This window comes from Montipora capricornis, chromosome 4 (genome assembly GCF_036669925.1).
Source record: "Montipora capricornis isolate CH-2021 chromosome 4, ASM3666992v2, whole genome shotgun sequence".
Taxonomy (NCBI): Eukaryota; Metazoa; Cnidaria; class Anthozoa; order Scleractinia; family Acroporidae; genus Montipora; species Montipora capricornis.
Window position 1 is genome coordinate 25,255,513 of NC_090886.1, and position 22,394 is coordinate 25,277,906.

The 22,394-nt window shown below is 39.1% G+C and overlaps 1 protein-coding gene across 1 annotated transcript in view; it reads right to left on the reverse strand.

Annotated features, from left to right (window-relative positions):
• LOC138045813 (huntingtin-interacting protein 1-like) overlaps positions 1–20,704 on the reverse strand; it is a 59,224-nt gene extending 38,520 nt beyond the window's left edge. Inside the window, 11 exon segments of the mRNA XM_068892442.1 lie at positions 1–70; positions 4,719–4,776; positions 5,305–5,359; positions 7,294–7,379; positions 8,899–8,960; positions 9,353–9,429; positions 13,192–13,275; positions 14,349–14,405; positions 17,215–17,357; positions 18,291–18,354; positions 20,533–20,704. The exon segment at positions 1–70 is cut by the window's left edge and continues 6 nt beyond it. Coding sequence (XP_068748543.1) covers positions 1–70; positions 4,719–4,776; positions 5,305–5,359; positions 7,294–7,379; positions 8,899–8,960; positions 9,353–9,429; positions 13,192–13,275; positions 14,349–14,405; positions 17,215–17,357; positions 18,291–18,354; positions 20,533–20,607 — 831 coding nt within the window. The 5' untranslated portion in view covers positions 20,608–20,704.
• Between the last annotated feature and the right edge of the window lie 1,690 nt (positions 20,705–22,394).

Sequence of the window (22,394 nt, forward strand, 5' to 3'; positions counted from 1 at the left end):
AAGCCCAGGAACATGCACAAGTGCCTTCACATAAGCCATGTTTCCAGCATCAAAAAAGAACTTTTTCAGCCTACAAGAATAAGAACAGATTTATATCCAACATGAAAAAGAAGTCCGATCAATCCTCACTTAAAAGGCATGCAGGACAAACTTGGTCCATATATATATAGTCATGTGAATTTAATAGAAAGGAAATTGAATCACATCAAGAGAATTACGATATTATTTGGCTGCTTAGGTGTGTAACAAGGTTACAAAGCTCAAAGCAAAAATCCCTCTGGAGTAGTCATTTAGAGCCAAAATAAACATTTTCCAAATGTGAAAGTAGCATGAATCTGCTCCGGGCCTTTTACTTTTTTTTCCTCTTTACTTTGCAGAGATTTCTATCTTAGCCTGCTGATCACTTTCCGGAAATGAAGGTCACCAAGTAATAAACACTAAAGACAAAATATGCAGTGTTTTCCGATAGATCTTTTGAATACATTATCGTTACACAATAATTAGTATTATAATTATGGCTAGCTCCGTGAGCGGGCAAGATGAGCCAAATCCCAAGCTTGTTCGGTCAAGATGGCTGGAAATTGGCTTCGTTCTTTTTTTGCGTGTTTACGCAAGAGAGCTCTAAAAATTTCTGTTCTATTTTCTCTGATACAAATTATGTAATTCTTTTCTTCAAATTTTCCCACTCCTGTTGATCAGTTTTTAAATATTGATCTGATTCTATTGTTTTTCTTGTTTGTAGTCGTGAATGCGCTCTTGCGCAATGAAAGACTTATCGCCGTGTGCTGATGAAAAATGAAGGAATTTCAGGAATTTTTGGTGCAAGCTCCCTGGGTAACCTCGCCATTTAAGCGATGGCCTTCGCAGGTGGTAGAATGTTGCCAAGTTGCGGCCGGAGCGAAATTTCTTCGTGTTCTGCTGTGAGTTTAATAGTTTTCTTGAGCCCTTTCAGGCTTTGTTACATACACTATACGAACACATCGTCGCTTTTTAAGCTCTGGCTCAAAATACTTTGTTTCTCAACTTGTAATTACGCTGATCAGATCACAGCCAGTTGACAGCGACAGGAATATTGCTCACGGTTGCTTGCTGGAAAACTCTGGCTTTTAAAGCGGCGATTGATGAGCAGGGTCTAATTCAAAAATCACGTTTATTGAGGGCAGACTCGTTGCTTGTCTCACAGAGTTTTTTTTCTCTGATTGTCAAAGTGAACTGAATTTGAAAAAACTGAGATCTGGAAAATTTAGATTAGACTGTGACAAGTTGATACCGTTGGATGGAACGTTAACATCCGATGCGGAATGATTATAGATCGCACTTTGAGACCGAAAAAAAAACTGAAACTATCACAAAAATTACTTATGTCCTACAGGCCCTACAGGTAAAACTATTCCAGTCCCCTATCAGACAAAAATAGGATTGACCATTGTTGTTTGTGTGACTTACGGTGGACTTGTTTTGATACTGGAAATAGAATTACAAATGTGCTACCAAAAAGTCGAGACAGCAGAAAGCAAATCGAGACTTTTACGAAGATTACGACATTTTTTAATTTATAAGACATGTTTCGATGTTATGAACATCATCGACAGTTACAAAATATTTGGAAAATACCCGTTAGGACTATATAATAACTAGGCGAAACATGCATTATTAATTATGATTAAGTGGCAAAAATAGATAACATATTTGAGTGAGTTGCAAAGTGTTGGAAAGAGTATAAAGCCTAAAACGTAAATGTCAAATTGACGTGATGGACTTGTTGATTTAAATTCATTATATGCATAGCCTCCTTAATTTTAAGCTGAAATTTAGTGGGGGCAGAATCAAGGATTTCAAAACAATCCTCAGAGCAAGATTGACGACAACGTTTTGAGCTTTGTAAATGTTTGAAAATGTGTGAGGACTTGTCTGAAGAGAGATCTTCACGGACGCGTGTGGAAAAATGACGACCGGTTTCGCCGATATAGCAAGCAATACAGCAAGCACAAGCAAATTGGTAAATCACACGTGAACGAAGTTCTCTAGGGACAGAATCCTTCACTGAGAAAAGATTTCTTCAGTTGAACGTGTTAAACACTAATTTGATGTCGAGATCATTACAAGAACGATTAACAAGGCGGCGTATTTTGCTTTGAGCTACAGCAGAAAAACGGCCTAAATAAGGTAACTTATAGAAGTGTTGTTTACTCTGTGAAGTGGTATTAGAGGAAGGAGGTGTTTGAGTGGAGTCATATCGGTCAATGTGGTAAATATCGGTAGATGCAATTCTCGATAAGATAAACAGGGAAACGATTCTTGCGCAAAATTAAAACTAATTTCATAATCTCCTCGTGGAAACTCAGCCAAGTGTTGTTGATTTTGAAAACCCTGTCAATAGCCCATTTCCGACTTGCTGCATGTCTCAGTTTCAAAACGAGTCCTGGTGCACAACCATTCAAATGTAAATGAGTTGCGTATTCTTATGCAAATCAAAGTCATTTCCCTTTCAATAGTTGAGCACCAAGACTCATTTCTCGAAACCGAGACTAACAGCAACTCGGAAATGGCCCATTAATGTCCTAATAAGACCGATTTTGTATGACAGAGGTGCGAAACTAAGGTAGTTGGTGAGCAGACCCGTGAAGGTCTTTTTACTGAAGGTGCTAGTGACAACGGAACCATGGTGGGTATTGCCAATTAAAACATTCAAAAAGGGCAGAACATGATCAATTTCTTTCTCCATCGTGAAGCGTATGTTGGAATGCTGACTATTGATGTTGTCGAAAAATGCGATGGCGTCCTGTTCTGAGAGAAATAAACAAAACGCGTCACCGACATAACGACGATAAAATAGAACTTCAGGACCTTGATATTGCTCTAATCAGATCTTTTCATGGTGACCCATAAATAAATTGGCGAGGACAGGAGCTAGGGGTGAGCCCATGGCAACCCCATCAATCTGGTCATAAATTAAAGAAACCTTTGAAGAAAAAGTGGGTTTCAGCAGTAGAAAATGAAAAAAGACGTTTGGGATAAGAGGGGATAAGCTTGAGGTCAGGGTTTCCTTCGGCGATGTACTTAACCGCTGAGTCAATACATTCCTCAATAGGGATGTTAGTAAATAAGCTCTCCACATCAAAGGAAATGAGAAATTTGCCAAACATGGGTAAGTTGTTGATTTACTGAACAAACGTGAAAGTGGCAGAGGCATTATAATCATTGGGAACATGTGGTACAAGGAGAACGCATAAAAACTTTGCTAAATTGTAGTTATATGTGTCAATAGATGAGACTATGGGGCGGAAAGGGGATGTGGATGTGGGATCGCGTAATTTATGCATTTGGGGCAAGCCGCAAATTCTAGCCGGTTGGGACCCGTTGGGATAAACGCTGCCGTATAATTTATCTCATTCTCCAATTTGCCTTGTTTTTTTGGGCCTTACACTTGGGAGGAATCGTTGATTATACTAACTAAACCATTGTCATATTCGGTTCTATCAAGAATTACAATACCGTCCCTTTGTCGGGTTTCAAGATGACTATGTCCCTATTCCTTCTGAGACTCCTCAAATTGCTGTGTTTTTTTAGATCTGTAGTGGTTGGACTATACGAGGATATGTAACAGTGAGCAAGGTGAGAAAGATCTACCACTATTTTGCTGTTGTTTGAGGTGTCAATAAGATGTTTTTTCATGGTGTGGCTAATCAGTTCTAAGCAAGCAAAAATATCAGTGTTGCTGATGGTCGGAGCATAAATCGAGTATGTTAGACCAAACTTAATTGAGTGCTTCCAATTGATCTAGGGTGAGGGTGTGACCAGACACATTCGTGATGGTTTCTTTGGAGGTGAAAGGAGGAACCGCTTTCTTTGTCAGAAAACATAAAGTTTCGAATTATGATTACATTGGAGAGCAGAACTCCTAAACCAGCTGTACTCTTCTCGAATTTAGTCATTATTGTGCCATTATCCTATTAAACCTAACATCAATTGTCTGTCTATCGAGAGTAACTAGACATCACGTCTTCTGTACACGTTCGACGCACTTAATTAATAGAACTGTAAAATAGTTGTTCTTAAAAAATCGTAAAAATTCGCGGGAATCCGAAATATATTTCGATCTACGATCCTCGTCAATCGTCCGCCATTTTAAAAATAAAAATACTTATATCGCTCATGTAAGAGACATTGGAATGGTCCGCGCTTTCTCAGACTTCTTGTACGTCATCACGAGACTTCTCATCTTGGTAGAAAACGCGTCCATGCGTGACTACAGCACGCGGAATCTGGAAATAGTTCCATTCGTTTTTAGAGTTCATCAATGAGTCTTCATCTACATTGTTAATCTTGACACTCTCAGATATTGTCTAAGCATTGCGTCGTTAGAGTAGACACCGGTTACATTCATTTGAAACTGCTGTATCTCACTACTGTTTCTCTCTACTGTAAAACTATTTTACAGTTCTGTTAATTAAGTGCGTCGAACGTGTACAGAAGACGTGATGTCTAGTTACTCTCGATATTCAAACACGTTCTTGGCTTCAATATATGAGATTTCACAGAAACTGTCTGTCTGGGGTTACCATTCATGTCTTAACAAGTATTTACAGCTGGGCATTTTCATGCAAACAAAACTCATTTTCATTTAAAGACTAGCTTTGAAACAGTTCCCAAAATGGCAAACATGGGCTCTCCTTGATGTATCAGTTCCTGTAACATATAGTTAACGCCATACTTACTCTGCAAAATGGGAATAAAATCTTTCTCTGTGTCCAGCCAATGTGTCCGCTGGTAAACCTTAAGGCAAAGGAATATAACAAAGCATTAAATGAAGTCCGAATATTAGCTTGGACAATGAAAATAATGTCAATCAAATCTCACTTTACCCTGCGAGCAGTCGGTTTCTCCTACGCTTCCCGAGAGAGAAACCACTGCGAGCAACCGTTAGTCTCTATGAGTGTGCCGCTGTACAGCGCCAAGGACGAATAAATTAACTTTAAACTGGTAAAACGAGTTAATAAACTTGTTTTGGCGCTAGCGCGTGCGTTCAGCTACGTAACTGCTGCGTTTGGACGAGCCTGCTATGTAGTGATATCCCGCGAAATAAGTCGAATTGACGTCAAATACACCACGTGGGGTGTGACGTATTTCGCACATGCTCGATGGTAAATCAAACGGTTGCTCTTTCATGATTCCATGCCTTTACTATAGTAAAGATGCTTTCCATTAGTGCACTTGAAGCTCAAGTTATTTTAATTTTCTTGCAGTGTTTCAGTTTGTCACCCAAAACCGAAGAATGATCAAGCATAGGTTAGTTGAACTTACTTGCATGAAGTTTAAACATGATATCCACAACAATGTCGTACAGGCCACCACATTCCTTAAAAACAAACAAGCAGTCAACTCTAAGTGCTTAAGCTATTAGCTTACTTGTCCCCCTTGACAAGAGACTCAAGGCTCTTGTACAAATTACTTCACATATGTTGAAAAACAAAATTGTTTCCCCTTCATATGATATGGATTAAGTAAACTCTACTAGGCACAGTGACGGAGTGGTTAGAGCGCCGGACTGCCGATTCCAAGGGTCGCTGGTTCGAGGAATCGCTCTGCCATCATGTTGTTTCCTTAGACAAGAGACTTGACTCCACACTGTCTCTCTTCAGCCACCGGTATACCATAAATGGGTACCGGCGATATACTGCTGGGAGGAAACTCTGCGATAGACTAGCATCCTATTCAGGGGGAAGAAATACTTCTCCCAGTTGCCTCATGCTATGATGAAACCAGGATAAACCCTAGTTGGGTCGCGTGTGACTTTACCTTTTATATGTACCTTTACGTAATTCAGATAGATAGATAGATAGATAGTTTTATTAAAATTACCCTTGCAGCCCGAGGGCTGAATTACGATAATTTTTACAAATGTACAACGTTAATTAATTGTAACTATAAATTATAAAATGATAAATTAAGAAAGTTATTTGATAAGAATTTAACAATACTAAAGCTATTATTATGTAAACACTAAATTACAATTAAGATACAGCTAAAATTTTTCAAAAACATATCATTTAATATATATGAGTTGCAAAAGGGCATGTTATCGGCAATGGCTTACAATAAAACTGTCTCTGAAACGATTGGTTTTAAAACGCGGGGCTTGGAACTTGCGATTTTTCCGTGTACGCAAAGTGCCAGAGTAAGGTGGCGGAAGGAGTGAATGAAGCTTGTGATTATTGTTATTACATATGTCTTGAAACATTGAGTTACCAATCGCCTCTCTCCTGGCATACAAGGTAGGTATGCTAAAAACTTCTAAAGCTTGTCGATAAGATAACTCGTTATTGCTTATTATGCGTAGTGCTCGCTTCTGCAGGCGCTCTAACTGATCGGAGAGATATTGCGGTAGAGCGGTATGAAAGACTGAACATGCATACTCTGCGACTGGCCGTATGCAAGTGGTGTAGAAGCTCAAAAGGTCATTAGTTGGCATTTTCGCACGCTTTAATTGCCTAAGAAAGTAGAGACGCGTTGCGACTTTCTTACATATCATTTCTACGTGCACATTCCACTTCAAATCATTCGATATCATAACACCTAGTAATTTAGCAGATGAAACAATCTCAATGTTCGTATTATTGATAGTAATAGGCTCTAAAATACTCTCTGACTTTGTGAATGATATTCTAAGTTCCTTGCACTTCGATTCATTCAACTGGAAACCATCAGCTCGTGACTTTGTAACAAATTCGTCAACGCGCGACTGCATCGAGCTGGTTCCGTTCTTTTCCACACACTCAGCGAGGGTAGTATCATCTACATACTTCCAGATGTTCGTATTTGCCACACTCAGGTCATTGATCATAATCAGAAATAACCAGGGACCGAGTTTAGTCCCCTGAGGAACACCTGCTGGTACAGAACGCCATTCAGATACACAATCACAACTCAGTTTCACCCTTTGCCTTCTATTCGTTAGGAAATCCAAGATCCAGCACATGATCGACTCCGGAATATCATACGAGGAGAGCTTTGGGGCTAGGACTTGGTGATCAATTAAGTCAAAGGCTTTGCGAAAGTCAAATAGTACCGCTCTCGTAGTAGCCCCATTTCCGTCAGTCGATTCCAACCAAGAGCAGCAATTGAACACCCATCCCACTGCTAAAATACCACAGTACATGAAAGTCAAAAAGGGAGTATACCACGAAAAATCTTAAGTGTAACATGAACTGCCCATTAATTTCATCTCACTCAGTCGTGTGCTATAAAATTAAGTTTTGGCTACTTTAGTAATACAAATTACATGTATGTTACCTGAATGATAACAGGGAACGGGCAAATCCTACACTGCACTGCTTGCAGCTGAGAGCTTCCACGGAATGGGTCAAGTGTGCTGAATACTTCAAAAGAAGAAAATTGTATTAAACTTAATTCAGATGATCGAAGTGAAAAGAGTTAGACTTACGAAATAAAAGATAAAAAATAATTAATCACTATTTTTGTCAACAAAACGCAAGGGCACATAATTGCGCATTTTTACTGTTTGCTAAATAAAACATGAAATAAATGCACATATTTGCAGTGCGGGGTATAGACGTAAGGGAGAAGTTACCCTCGCACTTATCTAGACAAGTTGAGCAACTGTCCCTTTTAGACACCTGAAAAAGTTTATATGGCATCAATGGGATTCAAACCCATTGACCTCTGCCAACTCAGCAGCCACTCTGTTGCATTTGGGAGCAACTCAATTCATTGGGCTCGTGTGTTTCCATGAAAGAACTCCATGAAACAACATGGATATTATTTTGAAGTGCTGGTTTATTAGGAATAAGGGGAAAGTGATCGTCAATGCACTGGCATTGCATAGGTCATGGATTCAAATTCCATTGAAGCCAACAAATTGTCCAAATAGTGCGAGGATCACTTCTCCCTTTCGTCTATTACATGTACCTGCACTGCAAACATGTGCAGTACATTTATTTCACAGGAGCTGTATTCTGCAAACAAGAAAAATGCACAATTATGTGATACGTCAGAGAACCTCCATCTAGAGTCAGGTCATCTAAATGCCTCAACAAAAGAGCTTTGACGAGAACGAATCAACTCCAGAAGTTCAAGGAAGATACGGACTGACCAAATGGCCACAAACCAAAACACGCTGAAGAAGTCAGAAGAACGAGTGAAGCAGTTTAAGGCAAAAACAAAAAAAACCGCCCCCAAGAGCACCGAAAAAAAGAACCCAGCTATCTCACTGATACATGGCACAGCGTTACAGGCATTCAAAAACAAATGATCCCAGGCCTGGGTCAGACCTTTAAAAGCAGAAGATCACTTGCTTCTACTACCAATAAACGTATTGGTAGAGTCTAGAATTCAAAAAGCGGTAAGGTCACATTCACGCTACTGCTGAAAAAATCAACACCAAGAAACTAAAAGCATTATTATCGAGACAAACTATTTTCTTGGAAGAAAAAAATATAACACAGCAGTATAGAGATCCAAATGTAAAGCCAGATATTGCTAAATGATTCCTAGAGGAACCGCCTAAAAGAGGTGCCCATTCAAATATGAACTCAAGAGAGCATAATTATGACAAAGACAAAGGAAACCAGACCACATACAAGGGAATCATGTAGGCCTGTCAACCCCATACACCATATTCCAAAATGGCCACTGATTTATGCGCATACAAATTGGCCCTTGTTGCCTCGTTCAAGGCAACAAGAATATTGAGATGGTAGCCATTTTGTAGTGTATTTAACACTAAAAAAATCTGACTTATTAAAATGCAAATAAAGTCAAAAGTCATTAATGATTGGTTATCGATACTCAGGCCCCTTTATTTGCTAAACATGGAAAAAAAAATTTCCATGCAATCAACACCCATTCTGAAATTTTGCAGAAAAACGTTAATCTCACTTCTTTTCTCAAGTGACACCAGCGCATCCATATAATCAAAAATATCCACTGACAATTCAAAACTGTGGAGAAAAAAATAATGAAATAAAATATTCCTTGCATTGATAGTCTGGCAGAGAACAATAATAAGTGGATAAATGAGACAGTCACAAAAATACAAAAGAAGGAAAGGAAGTCATTAATATCCAACACACACATATATCTTCCTCAATCCTTTTCTTAAAGGCTTAAGCTGTACCGACAAAAACTCACTCGAGTCATAAAAGACCTATCCGACAAAACCACTACTGCGCTCTTCTCTTGATGAACTTAACCCAGGTTGTCAATTACTCAGTATTCTGAATTCCAATTTGCAACACTTCTGTCAGTCACACATCATTAAATTAATTCCCTGGCAGCCATCAATACAATTATAAGTTATGCTATCAAATGAATGTACTATAATAATGCTTACTAATCATTAACATCTGTTCCAGAGTACTTGATGGATCCACCATCAGCATTACGCAGGGAGCCAGGAATGGACTCATTCTGAAACAACCAGACAGAAGCAAGATTATTGTAACTTACCTTTGTGCATTTATGTAAATTGATTGTTACTTTCTTGGTTTGATCAATTTCCACCAATTTGGTCAACCACTGGATTGATTCCACCACCAGTTGTGGTCTATATCTCTGGATTTCATATTAAATTTGGCAGTGTCCTTGAACCTAATCGTCCATGTCTTCTTAGAACTGAAAGTACAGAAGCTGTCTCGGTAGTCTACCATACAGGATACAATTTTATCTCTTGAAAACCTTTTTTTCTTTTTTTTTTCAATTTTGCTTCTACAGAAATCTGTGATTTCAACAACAAGAAATTGACAGTCCATGTGTTAACATTTCAACACTTTTGACCCCAAATAAAAGTAAAATGTATGATGGAGGTGCAAGCCATGTTAAACGTTACAATTTCAACTTGAAAGTAGTATACATAACAGCGAGTTTGGACCACTTTTTTTACGTACACCCCTTTTGTACCCCTTTTTTACAAGGTTTTATTTCCCTTTTTACCACGCCAAGCAACACAAAGGAGAGCTACAGGGCAAGCACACCACTCCCACGGACCAGGGCTCTCTCCATTTACCCCTCAACCAGGTCCTGTGTTTGCTATTTGATATACAGGTTGTGGCAATGATATCAAAAACAGCTATCTCTTGTGCAAGGGTGTGGATATCAACACTTAGACAATCAATATTGGATCTGTCATGCCAGTGCCTTTCAAAGGGAATTTGCCCATCTGGCTGCTATTAAAGTCTTTAATTAGAGAATTGTGGGAGATTGGGTATGCACATCCAGCAGGACTACTATTGATGAATACATTGACCAACCGTTAGCAGAAATGCCTGATGACCAATAGCCTCTCCATGCCATAATGGAAGAGCCTATCCCTAAGGGAGAGGCGATTGAAAAGGTGCCTGGCCCCAGGAATACCTCACCCTTTTCCTTCACATCGACCAAGAAAAGAGAGTAAAAGGAAGGTACTTTTAGAGGAGTTTGATCCTGTGACTCCTCAGAAAACATTTTTAATTGTTAAAGACTATCAAAGTGATATCTTGGACCTGTGGCCATCTAGCAAGAGACCCATGCCAGTTTTTTTATAGACCTGCAACGGTTTCAGACTAGTCAGTAAAAGAGTGGTTGGAGCACACTGTGGACAAAATTTACGAAGATGCTGCCAATACTCCTTTGGTTTTTCACTGCACATGCTTTGCAATTGGGAATTTCCTGCAAGATTGGGAAATGGAAGTGCCTTGGAGTCATCTGCTTGGCAGAAACCTGAGAACCTTTTCGAATGGCATGCACCCCCAGGTTAACAAAAGGCTTGAGGAAGAGATAGAAGCTTTGAGAAGGGTCAAGTTTCAGCTCACTCTCCGAGTCCTGCTTTGAAAGAACAACACAGATGGCACCATCCAATACACAAATCCTGTGCTCTGCAACAGGCAGGAGGCCCTACTCCAGGTTAGTGAGGTAGGTGAGGTACTAGACAAAGCCTTTGCCTATCTTGGAGCTTCTTGAGAAATGGACTCAAGAAGGCTTAGGGTGGATTGTTGACAGAGTGGAGACTCTCTGATCGGATATCGTCAGGTACCAGCCACTTTGAGGCAGCTCCCACATTTCACTCCAAGTGGTGCTATGAAAGAAGAAGGCATGTGCTTATGTAAAAAACAAGGACGACCACTGCTTTTTATCGTTTATTCTCTCGGCCCTGTTTCCAGCAGATGACCATGTAAAAAGGCCCTCAAGTATCCCATCCAACACAACCTCGTCTTATCTGGAATTGATTTTCCCATGTCAATTTTCTCAGATTTCTAGGTTTGAAAGTTAACATCTTTAGCTGGGACAAAGGGATGATTTGTCGATAGACTGTCCAATCAACCAGCTGATATGCCCCACATTAACGAGCTGCGCTTAGAAAAGGCTGAAAAGTTCCACTATGTTTGGGTAAAAGATTTGGACCGGCCCTTGTGCGACCAGAGCAAGTAGCAACAACACAAGCTGTTTTGCAAGCGCTGGGCCTCCACAGTTACACGGCAACCCCCATGCTGCAGGCCCACGCCCTGGAATGCCGAAGGATTAGGCGCTCCTCCCAAAGGGTGAATATGCCACAGGGGGGCAAACAATATTTCTTTCCGCAACCACCACATACAGCTGAGGCTGTTTGTAATTTATACTGACTTTGAGGCCTTGACAATGAAGATCAAGGGCCCCAGTCTCAACCCCAAGAAGAGCAACATGCAAAAGAAAGAGCACCACAAGGTCTGTGGCTTTTGCTACATTGTGGTGCCTTGCAATGGGAATATGCAGCCCGCACATTGAGTACCACAGCACTCCAAGAAAAGGAGTGGAGAATTGGAATACCCCAATGCCATCTTGATGACACGAGAGGACCAGCACACCCACAGATCAGCTAAAACCTGTCATGTGTATCAAAAGTTGCTGGCTGGTGACTCCATCAAAGAATATTGTCATGTGACCGGAAAATACCAAGGTGCTGCCCACAATGCCTGTAACTTGAAACTGCATCTGGACCAAAAAAATACCACAATTCCAGTGGTATTTCAAAACCAGCAGGGCTTTGACTCACATTTGCTGATGCAAGCTTTCTTGAAGGTGGAAGGCAAGGTCTCTTGCATTCGGAACAACAAAGAAAAGTACATTGTAAATGTGCCTATTTGACCGCTACCTACAAGGGCTTTTCAGGATAAACCGACTCAAAGGGAATGGACCAAATTCATGTGAAAGTGCCGCATGGCTGCCATCATACGATCCATGTGTGATCTCGGAGCACTGCAAACCAAGCCAGATGTATTTGACTGGGAGTCGATTTTGATGAGGGAGGAATTAAAACAGGAGTATCTGGAGAAAAACCCTCAGAATCAGGTTGAGATCGACTGAAACTCAGCCCACATACGACCCGAGGCCAGAGTTGAACCTGGGTCACAGCGTTGGGAGGCACTGTTGATGACCAATAAACCCCCCTCATTCCCCATTTCCTTCTCTCTCAGGCAGCTTCACTTTATAGACAGTGCTGCCCAGTTCTTCTTGGCTTCCCTTGACAAGCTGTTATCAGCCAACCAGTTCAAGAGACATTTCACATGTACCTCCACAAGTGTCATTTATTGCAAAACCTGTATGTTATGTAATAAATTATACATTGGCAAGACAGGTAGACAACTAGGCGACCAATTCTGCAAACACCTTTGCAATGTTGAGAAGAATGACAAACAACACATGGCTATCTGCGGCCTCTACATCTGGGTACAACATAAAGCCGCAAGAATCTGAGACAAAAAGTTATCTTCCATATTGGTACCCTTAATCCCCATGGTATTAATGGACGCTTTTCATTTAACTAATGTATTCCTGTTTTTCACGTTGCCATGTTACCACCAATAGCGTAGCTCCTACTCTACTATAAAAACTACACACAACCCATAATTCCTCAATTCGCTCTGACAAAGGGCTAACGTCAGCTCGAAACGTACGTCAGCTTTTAGAATCCCTGTACAGTGGTCAATTTACATTTTATCTAAATATCAACTCCGTTAATAAAACCAAATTTTTGTGTACTACTTTCCCACCGACGAAGCACCACAGTTTCTTTAGAAACTATCCCCTGTTTTCTAATTTGTGTTGCTTGAGGCAGTAAAAAGAGAAATAAAACACTATAAAATGGGTACAAAAGTTGTACGTAAAAGAATGGTCCAGAACTGCTATTAAGTATACTCCTCTTGAATCATCTTCCCTAACTTTTTGATGGAATTCCAGTTTTGCTATCAGCACAGCCAGATAAGAGTGGATCAACCATCCATAACCTCCCTTAGTTGAGTGTTTCTGAAAACAAAAAATAAAAAGCTGGAATTACGTACAGTGTATATGTACCATTATTCTCCATCACAGCAAGATCTCTTACGAAACGTGAACTCTCAATTGACCAGCTCCCAAAACCTTAATAGCTTATATAGTTGGCAGAGTATTGTGTACTTTCTTGTGCATGGATTGCAGTCCTTTTCAAACTGCTTAAGTTGCTCTTGTAACAGGCCATTTGCAACAATTCATCACTCATGACCTTTCTTTCATAAACACAATGATTCTGCCGGTTTCATGAAATTATTCTGCCAGAAATAAAACGAGCAGCTCAAAATATGCCACCATGTTGATTTTGGTAAGTATATTGTTTAAACTGGTGTTGTTACAGTTGAAAGAATGTGTAAGGATTTGTATGGGAAAAGGACGCTTTGCCACCCCGCTACGCTTCAATAGTTTTCGTACAAACCCTTGTATTTTTCTAAGTTTTCAAACTGCTTTAAAACTTTAATATGAGTCTGAAAATTTCCACCCTTGCACCCTTTATTCTTGCTTATTTGACCCATAGTAAAAATAGGAAACTGAGCAGTGTTTGTGGTGCGTAAAAATTACACTGGAGGGCAAAACGCTTTCGTTTGTAACCAAAAGTATGGAATTTTCCAGTGTTTAAATGGTCATAAAATCTCTACATTAAGTGATATTTCGCTGAAAACTAGTCTTGTCTTCTGGCTAAGACAAACACAATCTTTTCATTTCTGGATTTATATAGTCTGAGCATTACGTTCACCAATTATCAGTCATGTGACAAGTTTGTTGCAAATGGCCTATTGTGATTATTTTTTGCATAGAAAAATCATGCAAAATTTGGTAATGCAAAAAGAATACATTCAAGTGGCTGACTAATTTTCAAATGCTCTTTTAACTTTTTACTGCCCTTAAAAAAAACCTACATGTAGAAGGTGGTGCAGATAAATGTGAGATTTGATAAAAAAATAACTACAGTGTATCTTGGCCAAGATTGATTTGAAATACCCCATGAACCATATGATTATGGTTTGTACTCGGACTTCTAACAATGTTAACAGTTAACAACAGTTTACCCAAAAATCTTTCATATCCTTCAGCATTTGCTTGTATTTGAATGATTCTTTTAAAGCCTGTTTAACAAATAAATAAGTGTAGAGATTTTACTTACAGCATAAGAGAGTACACTAATTCAGCAATGGGTATGCTGACGTGTTACAATTACCATAATAACAGCTGTCAATTATTTAGTGTTTCTGTCCAAATACACATGAGAAATTCTGGAAGTTCAGGAAAGGACTTCAATAAGGTTCACATTTAAGACATTTAGAGCACAATTTTTTTTATAACCCATTTATGGGCGTAATTGCATTCAACTGAAATTTCTGCAAAACCTGGTCGGGTTAGCCAGATAGAATGGTCCATTTCACTATAACTAGTTGACTAGTAAGAATATTTTGAACTACCTTGCAGTAGTCCACTTTCAAACAAGAATATTTTTCTTATCATTTCAATCTTCCCGCTTTGCACAATTTATATGCCCACCCAAGATGGCAAGGGTCAAGTCCAGTGCAACCAGTCTAAATACCAATTACACTGGGCTGGTATGCAGCAGCAGTGGCTAGAGGTGACAATGAAAATGACAAGGTAGTGCATGATGATGATGAATATCAGATAATCATTTTTGTGTCATAATCGAGTATACAACGAAAAGGGAGAAGTGAGAGGGCACAGTTCCAATTAAAGGGTACATAGTACAATGTATTTGAGTGGATGTACCAGGTTGTTAACCCATTGACTACTGCACTAGCTGCCCCCAATTGAAGTCAGAATAAATATTGTTTGGCATTAGACAGAGTAAAATCTATTACTAAATTAAATATTAAAGTCTCACTCTATTTACAGGAATCAATGGGTTACGGACACAAAGAGCCTTCACATAATTTTTTCACCACTTCTTCCTTCATGGGCTACCAAGGATGCTGCCTAAGAAAATTTTAAAGGGGCCCTCAGAGCTAAACGCTGAGAACTTAGGAGCCCAACATACGTGTATGAAGTGAAAGGTGTTGCTGTGAAAAATTAAGGCGCCCAGAGCTATTCTTTGGGAGCCCCAGGCTACCGGGCTCCTGTTAGGCAACAGCCTTGGGCTACTAATATTATTAAGGATTACTTAAAAGGAATGGAGACATTTGGAGAAGGGCAGGTCATAAACCATCAAGGGACCTTGTTTCATGTATTCATGAAGGGACAAATTCTTCTTGAAGAATATACCCTTAGACTCCCTGATGAGATGAGTGAAACTGCAAATGACATGGGTGCCAACTGAAAGAGATTACACATAAAAACAGCAGCCAAAGAAGACCAAAGGGGAACACTGAGAGACGATCTGGTGCCAGTTGTTCAAAAGGCAGATATCGCTATCCATTGGATAGCACAAGTGGTTTTGATATGGCCGGCTTATTCACTGGATAGTGATTTATTTATTGGATATAGCGCTATCCATTGTTTGAACAACTGAGGCCCCACATACTGTATCTTGAGAAGAACCAACAATGTTGCCAAGGAATGAACAGGGGAGACAACTTACTGCCTGACGAGGGGCCAGAGGACTTATTTATTAACTTCTTACTTATTTATTGTGTGCAGGGCCGGGGATAGAGCAGTGGTGAGAGCATTCGCCTCTCACCAATGTGACCCGGGTTTGAGTCCCAGACTCAGCATCATCTGTGGATTGAGTTTGCTAGTTCTCTACTCTGCACTGAGAGGTTTTTCTCCTGTTACTCCAGTTTTCCCCTCTCCTCAAAAACAAAGATTTGACTTGATTTGCATTAATTGTTGATTTCAGTTTACATGGTACCCAATAATTAGTGCTCCAAAGAACAGATACATGTACTTGAATAAAGTTCCTTTCCTTTCCTTTTTTCCTACATGTGGGAGAATAGGGTATGTGGCAATAGTGAACAATGGCTCCCATGTTCGGTGTAGTTTAGAAGCATTATAGACAAGTAAATGCTTACTCGATCATTTTAGTTTGCCCCGCCGACAGGTTAACGACACGTTACCAACAGGTTGCCAACAGTGAACTGTTTGTCTGTTGGCCGACTGTTGGCCAAATGTCGGCCGACAGTCGGCCGACAGTAAATTTTGGGAATTATTCTTCACTATTACCGGGTATGTTACATGCAGGACTGTCAACTCTCCTGGATAATCCTGGAGACTCCAGATTTTGCACTGTATCTACGGGTCTGAAATCTACCAATTAATTCCAAAGTTTGTCATACCTAGTGAGAATTTACTTTGAATGAGTTTTCACAACAATGAAATTTCAGATACTTTGTGTTGTTTGAGTTATTTTAATATGGGTAATAACAAAATTCAAATGTTTCTAAACTCTAGAAACTGTTCATTGTTGTTGTTGTTGTTTGTTGCTGTTGACGGATTGTTATTTTAAGCAATAAAATAATAAGTGTGATTGGTTCAACATAAACCAATCAAATTAAATGTTCCAAAGCCAATGACATATTTTTGGCGCATTCTTTGACTTTTTGCCTGAGTTGCATGAGGTCTAGTGTTCTTGTGTCAATTCGAGGAGATTGAATATGTCGACTGATGTTATTTTGCTTCAGAGGGAGTTTTTAGGACTTTTAGCTTTTGGTTTCCAACTTCTACAGACAAATTATGCAGCTAAAAATAAAGATTCCAGATTTAGATATTATACCTCGAACAGAGTCAACAAGTATTTTTTCCATAAAAGATCTAATATGACGTCACCAGAAATGACGTCACAAGCATTATGATGTCATCTGTCACTCCAGCCCTATCAATTCTCAATATTCAAAGACTTTGAGGGTTGACAGCCCTGTAGATGTATCTTACAAGTGTGATCACATCCGTTGATGTTCTTCATACATGTAAGCCTACATGTACACTTGTGATGCTTACATTTGGGTGCCCTTCTCGCAACAGCTTGTGGATAACAAGCATTGCCTTCCAACACATGATAACTTGTGAAGGCAATGCCATTCGCCCCAATGAGTTCCAAAAGGTGGAGGCGCCCTTCTCATGCCAAGTTCCAATGATTGCACTTGAGAAAAAGGTTAAGCAAAAAACAAGAAGCTAAAAGTGTTTTCTCTGAATAAATATCCTTATTATCAATGCCTGCATGCAATACAGTGGCTTGCCAGCTGTGTAGCAGTCATGCACTTGATCAGTCCTACGTGGTATATTAATATCTGGCATTTACATGTAAATAACAAGAAAAAAGGTACTGCAAGCTACCATACTCTAAAATCTGGAGATCAGTGTTGGTACAGTACAGTGTAAATTAGAGCACAGCTGGCCCATTCCATCAACTGGCCATCAACTGATTCCCTATGTCTAGATCAGGTTTAGGGAGAATTGCGTTTCTTCGTTCTCCATGTATGACATTGTGTGCTGTGTACTGAGTGTGTTTTGCTGCATACTGGGGTTTTAACCTCTCATTCCATTCTTAGCCAACATTTGATTTAATTTCCTAACCGTTTCAATAAATTATAGTCTCCTCAACAAGTCAAGTTCAGCTACATTGTTTAAATATGATATTATTATATAACTATACTTAATAGAGTATTGTGTTTCTGATAGGTCAGTGACGAATGCATATAGATTATAGAGTGCAATATGGAAGTTGCTATGAAAACACGGCAATTGAGTGAATGTTTTGTACATACAATAAATAGAAAATCATATGAACTTAATGGCTTGTGCACTCATATATGCATGTTCATATGATTTCCTATACATAATACTGTTACATTATCATTATTTTTGTTGTAAACCCAGCTTAAGGTACAAAATAAACAGTTGAAAAGAATACATTTTCTGAAAATAATTTCTTAGGATTGCTGGGGTTTAAATTAAAATACATAATAACGAATGCCTTTTCCTCATTAAAGAACTTTTAACATGTTTGCCTCTGACAACATCAAAAAATGTGAAAAGTGTATTATTTGAGCCAGCTTTTGTTTGAAAAAGGATATTTCTGATGTGCTTCTCCTTGACTGCAGATTCAACATTGTTGACAGCTTTTCCTATGGCCTCTGACTGTAGTACAAAAAATATGAGTATGTACATGATAATTGAAAAATGTAAAAGAAATTAAAGTAGATATATAGAATGTAACTTATTAGCGCATTATAAATTCTGGCCAGTTCTTGTTACCCTGACTTTCCTCACATTTTCTTGTTCAGTCAATGTACATGTAACCATGACTGCTTTAGCTAGTAATATAATATAATCATTTTTTTCCCATTGGTTATCTGGTTGTTTCACATAACAAGGTACACATACATCAGAGGTATTTTACAGCTTTCTTTTGTTATGAACAGGATCAGGGTTGAACATGGAGCTTTAAAATACAGTCAGCACCAAACCACAATATACCAGAAGACAGATAAAGTTAATCCTGGAGGTTTTTTGTTCAGAAATAGGACAATATTAATGACCCTATCCCTACTAAGAGAGACAACAACAAATTTCGTTCTCTTAAAGTCCAGATGATTTTACACTCATTTTACACTCATTCCAAAGCCTCATACTTGCTGGATTCCGAATTCGAGATTCCTTCACATCGGGCGGTCTATAGCTATATGTCTGAATTGCCATTCACATTGGTTTATCTTTAAAATAACTACTACTGAGTGCATTTAACTTCTTCGAAGTCTAAAGAAGTTTACATACTCTTTTAATTTATATGACTCGAAAATTTGAAACATTCACCTTAAAAGATTATGATTAATTATTCATAACCTTAATTTTGAAAGTGGATATTTTAATTGCAAGGTCCACATGCCTCATCAGATATTAGTTCCTGATGAGAATAAAAAAAAATTCAAAATTTGTAAAAAATGTCTGAATTTGCAGAAAACTGGGTGACACATACAGTTCTCCTGACAAGACTGTTACTTAACTCACACAATCAAAATGACATGTCAGCAGATAAGAAAGCAATAACCTTCAGGAGATAAGAACCATTGTAAATAAATGGTTGGCCCTACCCTAATCTCTCATGATTTCTTTAAACACTGAGTCATTTGCCTATTTTTAACATTAAAGCAACACAGATTTCTACATTCTTAAAGTACAATATCTGTGAAGTTACAATTTCATTCTGCTTTTGATCTTTTTAAAAACTCCTAATGAGGACTTCACTTCATCAAGTATGCACAAGTGCCCGTGTGGAACATGATCAGAGTTGATTTACGGGGAGCATGAAGAAGTAAAGAATCAAAAGAAGTCTTTGTTGATCTTTGCAGATTGCAATGGTTGGGCAATATCTTAAAAACCCATGACATGTATGTTAAATGAGTGAAATTTAAAGGAAATGAAGCATGCTTTGCTTTTTTTTCTCCTTTTATCCTCCTTCAAAGTAACCATTTAATGCTACTTGGGAAGTCAAAACAGTTGCCCCAAAGTTATAAAGACAGTGTTCTATTACTGGTTAAATTTGGAGAAAAAGCTTTAAATCCACTTAATAGTAGAGTAACCAGGTTAAATTTAATAACTGTAAAATTTATATTTCTCTCAATCAAGCCGCAATTCCATTTAATCCAAAATAAAAATATATATATATCAAATACAAAAAGATAATGTTCAGTCACGATCATGCACAATGAGCAGATCGAATTGTAAAACCTGAGCAAAATGATCATATTGAATATACATATTCTCAAAAACAATAGAATTTTCGAAAAAAGCTTTACCGTCCAATAACTAGTCTATATATTGAGGGTGCGTTCGATTTACCGTATTCCGGAATAGGAATACATGGAATAGAAGTTAGAAATCCTTCGTTTTTACGGAGATTCGTATTAAAATTGTCAATTCAAACAACCGCTAAATGCTATTTTAAACATATCTGTCGCATCGTTGTTGCTTCAAAACGCTAGACATACCGTTTTGAATCATCACTCCAGGTATTCTTTTTCCGGAAGAGAGCTAAATAGGGTCAATCGAACGCAGCCAAGTTTAACCGTAAAGTACCACTGCTAAAGTATGATGTACGTAAAAATCTGAGAGTGTCACAAAAATGTATCTAAATATGCAAAATAAGGTGCACGATTTGTATGTCCAACTGATCTCCCGTAAAACACAAATTACTAAAAAATAACGCTGTGGTGAACGAAAAACGACTGAATCGAAGGGTAATATTCAAGATATCATTAAAAAATTCATTTTATTCAAAGAATAAACAACCAATATGATACTGGAGCCATAAAATACCTGGTCTCGCTCGAACTTCTCCCTCTCTTGACTTAAACTTGGTTTCTTAGAAAGTCCAAGCGTTGTACCACTCATGGTTTTCACAGAAATTTTGTCGCATCACAATTCCAGTTGCCCCAAAACAAACCACGTTCTGGATGAATTGTAGAAAATTCCCACAATAATCACGCGAAGTCAATCTCTAGCACGGTTAGCAGACTGGAAACTAAGAAACTGCGCAGGTCGTTACCAGGACTCGACATTCTCGTTCCCACAGCTGGGATGAGATGGGATCCTTCTCGACCAGCGTCACGGATCGAGTAGGCTCGATTACCAGCCGCTGTTTCGGGAAATGAGCCAGCGCTCACTCCCGAAATCTCGGCTGGATGCTTGAGGTGAGCCATTGTTAACCTCTGCCAATCAGAAACTCGCCTGCACAAATCCGTCTGGCATAAATTACCGTAGAATCCCGGTTATAAGCCCTGGGCTTATACAATTCCGTAAGCGTTTTTGGGTGGGCCTATAATCGGGGGGGCTTATAACCCGGGGGGCTTATAATAGGGAGGAAAAAAACGTCTAAATATGTCGCTAATGTACCGCCTAATTATTGTTAACTGTATACGGTACCCGGTATAACAGGGGTATAACCGAGAGGAAATTTCTATTAGCAGAGAGGTGGGCTTATAATCGGGGGGGGCTTATAACCGGGGGGGGGGGGGGGGGCGGCTTATAACCGGGATTCTACGGTATATGTTTTGGCTGCGAAGGTTTTGACCCGGCCAGTTCGAGGTTTACGGTGCTTTTAAGGTAGGAAACATCCAAGATTGCGACAACGAAAAGTGTTCGAGAAGCTGGAGAATGGGAATTGTGTCGTTTTCTACCGCCTGAGTTCGCAAACTTCACTGATTTTCCAGTTGGCGCCAAGGTCAAAATAATTCTTTCAAATCCATTGCTATTGCAATGTTCTCCTCATACTTCGCTTATGTAAGAGCAGGTAAAATTCCTCAAGATCAATTGAAAGTACTGCTGAGTTTATTGCTGGCAAAACGAGGAGGCCGATGAGGTCGACTGAGAGCTAAAGGAGCCGAAGATTTCGTTTATGATTCGCTGGTTGAATTCAAACTCACATTGATCATTTAACCACAAACTCAAGCTCGCATCATCTGGAAACTTCGCACAGAGGTTTTAAGCATTGTTATGTAATTTCTGTTTTCTTAAAATCAGTGTTTTTAGGATGTCTAATGCTATTTCCCCGCAACTATTAACTTCGCATAAATTATATTTTGAATTTACGTCACAGACACAATCTATCGCTCAAGCGTCCAGCCGTCTCTTCTAGGGGAGGATACCCGAACTAGAGTGAGCTGCGAAAATCCCCCGGAGCCTACGGATCGAGTAGCAGTGGCGCTGGCGACGCTGGCCAAGAGGATGGCGGCGATGGGACTCCGATGACTCGAGTTATTTCCAACCATTAATAGACTCTTTGCATAAATGGCAATGTACATCCTAAGCCTCACATTCATGTGTAAAATCCTTTGTCTAGAAACATAAGGTCGAGGCTAAGGATGTACAAACTATTGTTATTCAAATTTAGGTGCCATATATGCAAAGGGTCTATTGACTTAACCTGACTTAATTCGTGATGGACCTCTTTAGCTTGTACATTTTGTTTTACCATTTCAATTCCTTTTGTTTGTCCATAATTTATGCATATATATGCATGTGCATAAGAGGACATTTGAAAGACACTGTTCCCTTGTCGGAAATTCTGAATTTAACCCATAAAGGAGACCATTTGGGCGTGGTTTAAGCAAATTTTGACGCTTAAAAACAAATTAAAAAGGAAAATCAGACTCCCGTTTCTCTTCGCGTAATTCTGTGTT